This window comes from Brachyhypopomus gauderio, chromosome 1 (assembly GCF_052324685.1).
Source record: "Brachyhypopomus gauderio isolate BG-103 chromosome 1, BGAUD_0.2, whole genome shotgun sequence".
NCBI classification, from domain to species: Eukaryota; Metazoa; Chordata; class Actinopteri; order Gymnotiformes; family Hypopomidae; genus Brachyhypopomus; species Brachyhypopomus gauderio.
The window spans coordinates 35,196,580-35,208,488 of record NC_135211.1 but is presented as its reverse complement, the minus strand read 5'-3'; the positions used below and the strand labels follow the sequence as shown (position 1 = coordinate 35,208,488).

Here is an 11,909-nt window from a genome sequence, read left to right as displayed (position 1 = left end):
TTACAGTGGGGAGTGGGTAACAGTGGGCAGCACCCAACAGTGGCACCATGACCTCTGTTTGTGGAGCAAATCTCATGAATCACCGGTGTCAATGTGATTGTGCTTTATGATAAAACAACGATTGATCAAAATATGATCGATCTACCTTATTTATTTATTATGACCCATCACATGGGTGTCATAACACCTTTTAAAATAGCACAACGTGACATCCCCAAAACTAATCACGGGAAAAGTGCCAGGTATGTGTCAGCCTCTTTATTAACATAAATCAAACAGGAATATAACAGTAAAAGAGTAAAACTCTGAAAAATATACAAAAACACCAATAAGGGGGAGTGTAGCAGAAGGAAACAGCAGAATAAAAACATCTAGTAGATGCGTTCAGTAGATGTCTGTAAAGTTGAAGCAGGTGAGAGGTATAATGGGTAACAAGTGCGATTATTTTGTATTCAGGGGAAGTCAAACAATGTATGTGCAATTGGCAGATGGGCGGGTTACGTTCAGGGACAGTGCGTGTGGGATTCTGGTAGGTGGAGTTTTGGCTTTGGCAGTAAACTTACATTTGGTGTGTTGAGCTGTACTCGTGGAATGCTAAAATATTATGGTTCCTCACAAGGTGGCAGCAATACCACAACTAGATGAAACTACAATACTATTATTACTGGCATAAAGAAACAAAGAAAATGTTGATAGTTGAAATAAAGCCATTTTAGTACATATTTATTCATTATAAAATCTAGTTTATTAATGTGTTGCTATGTATTGAAATGTGAACAAAATATAATTATAATTAGTTTTTTAATAAAATTAGTTTTTTTTTATTAAATATATGTGTTTAACTACATTACATGAAGCTATATAATTCAAAAATGTCACTATTACAAAAGTTGCAGGTGTGAATGGGTGTGCTTTCTGTGTGTGTAGCAAAACTATATCATACTTCTGTTAATCTGTATTCAAAAACCCTGAATTGTTTTTTTCTTTTTGTTTGGTTCTATCCAACTGAATTTATGTACTATATATTTGCTACATTTGTTCGATATTTATATACGTCCATTATAGGTTACGTTTGCATCTTAGTGATATATATTTATTACATTTTTATTTATAAATAACAGCCAGGTACTAAAACAATAAAATAGTTACATGAAATACTATGAAACAAAGAGGTACCACAGAGTGTTACATAATAAAAGCACACACAACAAAGAGGTACCACACAGTGTTACATAATAAAAGCACACACATTTTAATGAATGAAAAGGGTGGAGTTTTCAGTAAACATTTTGTTGGTGGCACTACTTACATTCAGAATTACTGCAATTATCAATTATAACCATCAATCCCGGAAACGCACATAAAGCAATAGAAGCACATCTGAAGGAAACGAACAGCAAAAGAACTCTCTTGCAGCACTTATCAATACAACAGAGACACTGCATTGTTCACAATACATTTTTATGAGTATAGCTTAGAAAAGACAGGGTCTGTGAGGGAATCAGATGAGACCTTGAATTCTTCAGAGAGAAGAGCGGGGGAGACCCTCTCCAAAGGATTGAAATACACACCTTCAGGGACAATGTGAACGGGTCACCTCAATCTAAGCAGACAAGGCTCAAATGGGGATATAAAATGAGTTTTAATATCCACAGCAGCAGAAAAAAGGATCAGGCCCACTTTTGGCCGCCATTACAGTACCTGATCCGGAATGAAGAGAATGAGCCCTCCGTACCCACTTGGAGATGGTAGTGTGAACATTAGACAGACACATCAAATTACCGTTAACAGTTACCACTTCACTAAAGAGGACAACTCTTTAAATATCTATGTTTAAGAAAAGGTTTCTCCCGGAAGTTTGTGACATTGACACCTATGCTTGGGTGGTCGGAGCAGAGATGTTTGCTCACAATGGAGGAGCAGGCAGTTAGTCAGTAAGAGGCTACTGAGATTTTTTTTCCTTTAAATTTAAATGGTCAGTAATGCTCTATAAGCACTCTGTGCAGATACATTACGAGAAGTTAAAGTAATAACATCAACACAAAGATAAAAGTTAGAAAATAATAAAAGCAAAATTAAACACAAAAGGTTAACCATGAGTCAGCCATGAAACACTGGACACAGAGGTCCAACCTCCTCCTCTTACAGTCCTCTTTCGGCCTCATGACCCCCTGGCTTGTGACAGCCGAATGTGATCGCCAGCCCGTGTCATCACATCCTGGTTCTAGAGTGATGTCATAAATACCTTGCAGCTTATTTTCTCCAAGAAAGTTAAGTTTTCTTTTGAACTTTAATTCTCATTACAAATAGTCGTTATTGATAATTGGCGATAATTCTGCTGCTCAAGAAAAGACTTTTGATAAAAAATAAATTAAAAAAGCACTCAGAATTGAAATTGTATTAGATGTAATATACAAATGGAAGACAACATATACAATATTAATCATTCCCCTAAATCAATACTGGCTCCAATTAGGACAAGGTCTGCTATTCTTTTCTGATTTTGGCCAATTACTAAACTATTGTAGCTTGTGCTGTGCTATGAGCAAGCGAGTTAAATGCCAAAATAAAACACCAAGGAAGCCCACCAAATGTCATTCTGCCTTTTCAATAGTAACTTCCAGAAAACACAGATTAACTCTTTAACATATAAAAATACTATACCAAAATGAAATACAAATATATATTAGAATCTGTTAGGCATTTTTGTATAAAGAGAGGGCTAAAGGAGTTAGGTTACATCAGGACAGAAAATAACAAAACACAAGAAAGCAATGCAAAAAAGCATTGAAATTAGGGCAAAATATAGTAATTAAGATGTTTACATATTAGATTGCAAGTGTTTTAAACATGCAATAATTTGCACAAGTAATACTGCAGGCATTGAGAGGGGAACGCAAGATTCCTCCTGCTCACATTCGGGGGAGGAGCAGAATAATTTATTTTCACTAAGGCAATGCATGCTGGGAGAATGGTCGGTACAGGAAACTACTAGGGTAGCGCATGATCACCAATACCCCTGCATCCCTCATCCGTCGACTTCCTGCTGTAATCTGATTGGATGAAGAACCAGAGACATCTAGCTATAGAGGAACCGTGTGTTTACACAGATATTTATGTGCCTTAAATGTCATAAATGTAACAGCATTAGAATACCAGTGTTTGTCACATAGTCAACAGTAATACAGTTCAAATGCTAGCAATATCCATTGACTTGCTAATTAAGCATGTAATTTTGTGATGATAGTTTAGACTACAAACACCATTAAAAACTCTCCACCAGTGCTGTTAGATCTACCTCCCTGCTATCTGTTTGCAGTACAGAGTTTGCTAACAACATTATCTAAAACTCTTCTGGAAGATGATTTGCTAAAATAGCTTTTAGAGTTATTGTTATAAATACATATAAGACTGACTGTTGGTTTAGCATATCTGTGATAGCATGTCGATATGATTTTACTCAATAGTCTTAGGGATGCAGGCTGTGCAGGGGGATGTGTGATATGGCAACACGTATGGATCCATGGACCTGTAGGGGGCGCTGTTTATTCAAACACATAATTGAACTCCCAGAATTCATTGACAACACTGGAAAAAAATTTACTAGTGGGGATGGGGCAATGTGCTTGGCTGTGATTGGCTACAGGGCCGGTTCCCCTATTCTACAGCAAGAAGAAAGTTAATTACAGTCCCTATGTGATGGTGGACACCACATCACGATGAGCATGCAGCTTAAGAAACTACTCCAGTCGGTCTTGCGGTCTTTGTCAGTTGCCCTACTTTCTCCTTTATCTTGGGCACATTGCCCTCCATTTACACCGGGGGGACGGAAATGTGCAAAAACAAACCAACACAGAAGAGGAAGAAGGAAATCGGTCTCCACCGTTTGCGGACAAACGACAATGAAATGAAAGAGCCCAAACCTGAATGTCACTTGCCTTTCAATGGAAGTTTCTAAATGACGGTAAAGCCCTCTCTGTAAGTAACTGTACAAGTTAATGGCACCAGAAGCCTGTGCTCTTAATACCATTAGGCGGGAAGCTAAGAGGAACAGGAAGCACTTCCTGGTGCCCCGTGACAGCTAGTTAGCTCCTCACTGCAACTCCTACGTTAGGGGCGTGTGCACAGGTCTCTTAACCTGTGATGTAAGTGTCTGTGCCATCACCAACATTAGAAGCTCTCTGCTCTCACCAAGCATCTCTTTTAGCTTCTAAAACTACTTCAACGTTTCAGCTAATGTCTGTATAGACCCATGTAGTATCATCTGTAACAGTAAGGTTGGTTAGTGAGTACATACTGTGTCTGCAAGTCTATGTGTACAGGTCTTAAGGTACTTAACGTACCCATCTTTCAGGGATGAAGATGGTGGGGGCTGTATGTATCATCACTATTACCAGGATGACCTCGGAGCACCTCGCCTACAAAGACTACAGTCCTTGTTCTATGGGAAGCCTTGCGGTTCAGCCCACGTCTCCTTGAACCCCCTGCCATGCCCTGCTTTTGGGCACCAAGCAAGCCAGGGGCGAGGCAGACCTCTCTGTCAGCAGAGATGATGTCATGTCGAGGCTATCTGAAGCCTATCGGGTGGACGGAAAGGGTCATAATTTCACGGGGCGTACGGGAATCGCGCGACGCCTGCAACACCTCTCGAAACGTGGCCGCCCATATATTTTTTTTTTTTGCAAAGCAACGTTTCACAGATACAATGCATTTTTTTTGTTGTAGTTGACGTTTCGGATGTTTAATGTTCGTTTTTTTGTCTTATGCCATACACCCCTTGGAAGAGAGGAAAAGTCCTATATTTTACAAACGATGTTGTCCATAATATATAGATAGGGTTTCTTAATATATATTTCTGTATATTCTCTTACTTGCGCTGACTCTCATTCTCACTCTCCCTCCAGTTTCTCTCTGACACTGCGGCGATGATGGCGGCTTGGGTTTCAGGTGAGGGGGGTGTGTGGGGGAGGGGGTGTGTGTGTGGGAGGGGGTGGGGTCACGCTAGCGATAGGCGGAGCTTGCTACATGCACCCCACACAGCCGCACTTGATGGTCTTCTCCACCTCCTCGCTAAAGGAGGTCCCGTCGCTGCACTCGAAGGTGTATTTCCTGCGCTTCATCCTCTGGCTGGCGCAGCAGGTGCCCGTGTCGCACGCGCCGGTGCACTCCACCCACGAGACCATGCGTGTCGTCTGGCAGATGGCGTAGCCGCGCTGCACCTGGTAGAAGTCCCGAACGGGCTCCCCGCGGCACTCGGACTCTGAGAGAAGGATGATGAAAGGTGTGATTCTCACTCTTTATGTGGCAAACAGACCTCTTAAGGGCCTGCCCACAGACTTACTAGGAATGACAATAAAACTTTTGACAACTAAAGAGTCTCTTTAAAAATGTAGACGCTATATGAAAGCCACAGGTCAACCTATACAATCAGTAGATATTCTTTGATCACATTGGAAGCATATTCTAAAGTTTGGGGAAAAGTACTTTCCCTTGAATATTAACATTCTCAGCTGAACTTATATTTAGGAAGTAGAAAGGCCTTTATCCACCATTCTCACCTGTGTCGCAAAACTCTCCAGTATAGCCACCGTCACAGTGACAGAAGGCATCGCCCGTGTCCGAGATCTGACAACGGCCGTGTTTGCACTGCAGCCATTTGCATGGGTTGAAGAGCTCCCCCTGCTGGTTGCACAGTGCACCACGGTAACCCTCTTGGCATTCACAGCGGTAGGACTGCATATCCAGCGGAATACATTTTCCATGTACACACCTGGATAAAAACAAACGTTCCGCCATGAGCAATGACGGATCCCTTGACAGGGCAAACATACTTAACTATCACAAACGGACCTGGAAAAATAGCTACTCCATATTTTACACAGCCGTGTTTCTTCTAGGCAAGTGGCTGTTTATTCTGTGGCTCTTTGTATGGCGAGCATTGTGACCCCTGGCTCAGGTCAAACTGGAGATCCCACTAACGTGGATCAAACCACAGCAGAGCCACTCACTTGCTGCCCAGGCATGGGTTAGCAGAGGGCAGGTCGCAGTGCGGGCCGCCCCAGCCCGGCTGGCAGTGGCACACTGGACCCAGGGCGGCGTCCGGCTGGCAGATGCCATGCAGGCAGTAGATCTTGCGGCAGGGCTCGCAGCCTGGGACCACGCCGGGCTTCATCTGCGTCTTGGTGAAGTCCTGCAGCTCGTTGTTGATGTACAGGTTCTGGATGCAGCCGTGGAAGCTGGAGCCGTTCTGGATCTGCCACAAGCGCAGGGTGGAGGAGGGCACGTCCACGGGCATGCCTGTCATGGAGGAGAGAGAGGAACCTGGTCAGAGCCCAGAGAAGACGGAGCCCAGTGGAACACCGACACAGTTAACACGGGGCTGGTGCAGGAGTGATGGAGTGTGGGGAGGGATATTTCAAAGAGCCTTTGTCCACATCTTACAGCAGTGAGGTGCTGACAGGTACCGTTAATTGTCCTGAATCCAGACTTATTGCCATGCAAACCTATAGTCAATAGAGCACCAATGTGGCCAAGTATGGCATCACTGTTTGTATCGGTACTACGGAAATTCAGCAAAAGCCTATCACGACATGCACATCGAGCATTTTTGCTAAACTGTATTTGATTTTCTGCCAAATAAGTGTATATAGATATGACAGCATGATGTTATAGCAGATTCAATGATGTGGCACTCAGCATCTTTAAAATAATACCAAGACAGGGTTTGGCAAACATGCAAAAGCATTCCTGCAGTACAGTAACACTGCTTAAAACCACACAACACAATAAAAGTCACACCAGAAAACTACAAGGGGCCACCCATGAGATTCAAATAGGCAAAAAAACTATTACTAGCAGAAACATTTTGCATTCACCTTCTCATTTGATCTTCAGTACAAAAAAGATGAATGGTGTTTTGTATATATACATTTTGTGCTACATGCAGCTTCCAGAATCTCACAAGCACAAAGAATGCTTATGAGAAGCCATCATATTAATCCTTTTTTTTTTTTTTTTTGCAAATTAGCACTAGAATGCCAATTAGCTGTGAGCTTAATGTTTTCATTTCAAGAGTAGCCCAAGTAACAAACGGCACCAACCACATTCTGAAGAACACAAATCACCACCATGCAGAGACTTTTATTTTGAAGTGTAGACTGTATCTGATAAGGTGTGGCCTGAACAATACTTGCCTGTAGGCTAGTTAATATTCTGCGAGTGATCAATAAAAATTGAATATTTCAGGTGGGAAGTGGGCCATAGCAAACACAGTCTAGAAAAAATGGTCTGAGGGGGACAGGGGAAGGTTGGATGTGGTGTGACAGGGTGACGAGGGTTTGAAGAGGGGTAGGGTGGGTGGGGGTGATTGACAGTAGTGTAATTTAGAGTGCCTGCAGTGGAGGTAGGTATCTGCGGTGGGCCCCTACCCCCCACATATAGCGGAGCCTCTCCGTTCAGGGGCCTCAGCTTCCCAAAGCTGTCCATGGTGGTGGGAAGTCCACCGTCAATGGACAGGTTCACCATCTGGTCGAAGGTCACCAGCTCCACTGTGTGGAACTGACCGTCGTTAATCGTCTCAGAGCTGGAGAGGAATACAGAAAACGAGAATATATTAAAGAACCACTCACCCCTAAAGTTATAAATTAAAGGATTGTTCCTTTTTGCCGGTTCGCCTAGCAGACGGGACTCGAAGAGACAGTTTGGCCCAGTGAATGTCTGAGGTTGTGGGGTGGATATGTCTGGTACAACAGCTAGTTTGTTGGTAAGCTACAGAACAATCACTACACGTAATACTTCAGCATCGCAAACAGCAACAAACACCACGGTGCCTGCACCATGTGATTGTTCTCCCATATATATTTTTTCTTTTAAATCTTTTTTTATCCAAGCTTACATCAAGAATGCTTATTTTACTCTGATGTTGCACACCTGAGTGACTGGAAAAGACATTTTTACAAATGCCTCATATTTTAGCGGTTTTAGAACAGAGAATCTGCAAAGGCGATATATAGCAATAGAGAGCGTGTTTCCAACACACCGCTAGTTCACGCAAGTTAAAGGTCTGCAGGGATACTTCCTGTGAAACAGTGTTGCACAAAGCCGATGTTACTTTCACCAGCTTATAAGGTAGCACACTTTTCTCCATTTTGTTTTACATATCATGAACGCACATCACCATAATCACTTTTCCCCAAGTCATGGAACTTAACCTCATAAAATTTTACATCATTGTATAGCATTATGGGAGTTGTCACCGTGCCCCTCTCCACTTCCCCTGATTGGGTCGCAGCCCAAAGTCTACGGCAGTCAGCAGAGGTTAAAAGTCCATATCTCAGAAGCCTGAGCTATAAAGGTCATGGCTCACCTGTAGATTGCATGACCTGGTTGACTGCCAGGGTCGTAGCTGACCTTCACGTGACCTTGGTAGAGTTCCACGGCGATGTGGTCGTTATCGCCGTTGTAGAGAAGGATGCCGTTGTCTTCAGCGGTGGACACCTTGATCACGGGCAGACGCACAGCTATGTCAGGAAACCGCGGTCAGAAGACCCTTGACTTTCCAATCTAGACTGACTGTCTTCCATGGTCGCAGATACCCTTTGCACTACCCAATCCCAATAAACCATTTTAAGAGAAAATGAAGAGCTGCCCTTTAACAGCATTAGCTCAGGAAGCTCTGTCCATTTAGAACATTCCAGAACACTCTGCTTGTTGCTACCTTGAGTCCATATTTAACATGGTTGATATGTAGGCTTAAAAGTACTAGCAGAAGTCAGTTTAGGCCAGTTTATGTAAATATATTGTAAACCATAAAGTCAGGGCAGTAAAAAAAAAAAAATTAAATAAATAAAAAGAAAGTTGCTAAACTATCATCATTCCAAGTGCAGTTGTTGTGAATGTCCGGTATTCACAGCACTGAAACTGGCTGGTGGCTGCTGCTTGGTGGTACCTGCAGGGTGATGTTGGCCTGAGGCCAATTCTTCATGTCGCTCAGCAGCAGGTAGGAGTCGCGGTCCACGAAATTCACGCTCACCAGCTTCTCGCAGCGCGGCCCACCGAATCCCGGCAGACACTGGCAAAGCGCCCGGCCCGCCCGCTCCACACACGGGGCTTCGTTCTGGCACTCCGCCAGGTCGCACGGGGAACGCGGGGATGGGGGCACCTCGCACAGCTGCCCACTGAAAGGGGGGGGGGTGGGGGTGGTAGGATGTTAGCTGGTAAAATTATGAAATTATGTGTGCAGCAAAGACCATAAGGAGCACTGCAAACTTGGCTGTGAGGTGCTGCGTCTGTCAAATGACTAAGTCAAATAAAATAGTCCTGTATTGGCCAGATGGGGGCACTACAGCACAACCTTTTCTCTATGCTTTTTCTGGCATACTGATGGAGAAATATTTTCATCTTTGATTATTTGCATAACATGTGACACCTAATTTTGGGTTTTTGTCTGTGGAAATTTGGTGACAAAACATTCCCAAGAGCTTAATTATCAAAAAACAGTTTGAAGTTTGACAGGTTTTAAAATTAACCTTCAGTAAAACCAAGACAAGGTTTTAAAATCACACCCACCAGCCTAGGGGTGTGAGAACATGGTGCATCTTAACAGGTGCATTGGGAAGTGCACTTGGGAGATTTGCAGGACAGGGAAGTGACGTTTACCTGTAGCCCCTGGGGCAGGTGCAGGAATAACCGTTAATCTCGTCCACACACTCGCCGTTGTTTTGGCATCTGTGCTCCTGACAGTCGTCGTAATCCACGCTGCAGTCGTCGCCGACGTATCCGGGCGCACATATGCACCTAACGCACACACGCACACAAATGTTGTGGTGAACAGGGGGAAATACTAGGTGTAATGGGCGCAAACCTCAAACATTTCACTAGTTTGCCACTTGCCAAGCCTCTTAGCCCTCACTTTGTAATTGTTACTTTTTTTAATAAGCTTTACTCATTAAAACAATTAAATATTCTTTATCAACACTGACGTCGAGTTTATGATCGAGTGAACAAATGAGTTATACCACAAATAAGACAAATAAGTGAAGAAAACGCGCTTACTTCGGACCCGTTGAAGTGATGAGACAGGTTGACTGCTGCTTGCACGGGTTTCGCCCTGGAGCACAAACGTCTTCCATCTCTTCACACATCTCCCCTACAGACATGAACACATATAAAGTGAGATACTGAACCTTGTCTCCAGATTAGCCCTTTTAAAGGCCTGCACACGGCGACTGCTGGAGATACCGTGGACGGGGATCACGTACCCGTGTAATAGGGCGCACACAGACACGTGTAGTTGTTGATTCCGTCTTTGCAGCTTGCTCCATTCTCACAGTCGTTGTCCTCACAGTCATCTGTATTGATTTCACAGTTGAAGCCTTCAAAGCCCAGAGGACAGGAACAGCTGTGGGTAGAAACCATGGAGGATGATTCCCCACATTTGAATACTAGTTTTTATGGTTTTCACACAATTATACAAATATTCCTAAGCAACGGCAATTAATGAATATGCAGTATACAAAAGAAGTACATTTACCCCTGTTGACCAGTAAAGTAAAATACATTTTTTTAATTGTAAAATTAAGTATCTATTTAATTATTATTATGGTAAATTTAGATTTATTATAGTATAGCAATTATATACAATTGAGGCACACAGTAGGAGTTCAATGCAACAAGAATCTGTATCCCTTTAATTACTGCGACTCAAATTCACATTTGCTTTTCAACATTCTTCATATGTCTATTTTCATTTTTGATAACTAACTTCCTCGGCATGAAGGATACACATGTTGCACATCTGGAGAGATGTTCTTCCGTTCTTCAGAAACAATGTTTTAGTGATGGAGAACGCATTTTTTGTTTTGGGACAGCACACATAAAGGTTGACTTTATACAGAACCTCTGTTTTCCATTATTAGCCCCTGCGATTCAAACCCCATAGGATCAACTCTGAGAAAACTCTGCTCAGGCCATTTTACAACTATGCTCATGCAATTAGGCTGATTGGGAGTGACAGGTGTACTCAATTTTGCTTCAGCGATCACAGATTTTTGTAAGTTGTCTGATCACTGGTGCATTCTCTTTTGTTCAGCACTGAGTTAATACTTTGGGGCCAGATTTTCAAATATGGTCTTTTTAAAGCCTTTGGTTTTGATTGTTCATAAGAGAAAATACACTTGAATACTTGTCATCTTAGAGTAATGCAATTATTAAAATACTGCAATTTTGAATTGTTTGAATCTAAACAATATTTCACAGGTGTGTACTCACTTCTGTTGTATACTGCAAATGAAATAGGGTACTACACAGATAAATGCAGCTTTATGTATTAATTGTTTATGTATTAAAAATTCACTTTTTAAAAATAGCTAAACTCTTGGGGTGTTCATATGAGGTGTTTTAACGACCTACTGTAATCATAAAACTTAACGGCCTAATTACAGACTGGCACTTCGTTTACTCAGCACTTCTGCTTGCCTTTGTCCAGGAAATTTAGCACCAAATACATATGCATGCAAATTTATACGCATATATTAGGGCTCAGCATTATGTGGAGGCTCACGTACATGAAGGAGTCCTCCTCTCCCGTGACTTGACAGGTCCCGCCATTAGCACACGGGTTGCTGATGCAGACGTTGAGAGCCGTCTCACAGTTCTTCCCCTGGGCAACAACACAGGGGTTAAATCTGGATCATTTGGATATTGTCAGCAAGCACCCAATGCCATGCCCAATGATCAGTCAAAAACAGGGTTTTTGAATGTTTTGTAAATTTATTAAAGATGAAAAACTTGTTGGTTGGTTTTAACATTAACTTATTAAAAAGCACCTTTTGACAGCTTATACAGCCTCAGGACGTCTTGGGAATTAACCCAGGAGCTTGGCATACCTTTCTATTGGAGTTTCACTCAAG

At 42.5% G+C, this 11,909-nt stretch overlaps 1 protein-coding gene across 4 annotated transcripts in view; it reads right to left on the bottom strand.

Annotated features, from left to right (window-relative positions):
• Positions 1 to 1,228: 1,228 nt before the first annotated feature.
• Positions 1,229 to 11,909, bottom strand: part of LOC143518849 (slit homolog 1 protein-like) — an 89,625-nt gene continuing 78,944 nt past the window's right edge. For 2 of the 4 annotated variants that reach the window (XM_077011678.1, XM_077011688.1), the window contains 10 exons: positions 11,565 to 11,659; positions 10,260 to 10,399; positions 10,054 to 10,147; positions 9,658 to 9,795; positions 8,948 to 9,176; positions 8,366 to 8,496; positions 7,392 to 7,582; positions 6,009 to 6,297; positions 5,559 to 5,770; positions 1,229 to 5,260 (listed from right to left, as the gene is read on the bottom strand). In XM_077011678.1, the coding sequence (XP_076867793.1) occupies positions 5,022 to 5,260; positions 5,559 to 5,770; positions 6,009 to 6,297; positions 7,392 to 7,582; positions 8,366 to 8,496; positions 8,948 to 9,176; positions 9,658 to 9,795; positions 10,054 to 10,147; positions 10,260 to 10,399; positions 11,565 to 11,659 (1,758 nt within the window). In that variant the 3' untranslated portion in view covers positions 1,229 to 5,021. The remainder of the gene's footprint in view (positions 5,261 to 5,558; positions 5,771 to 6,008; positions 6,298 to 7,391; positions 7,583 to 8,365; positions 8,497 to 8,947; positions 9,177 to 9,657; positions 9,796 to 10,053; positions 10,148 to 10,259; positions 10,400 to 11,564; positions 11,660 to 11,909) is intronic. The other 2 variants (XM_077011694.1, XM_077011700.1) reach the window with 1 other exon arrangement.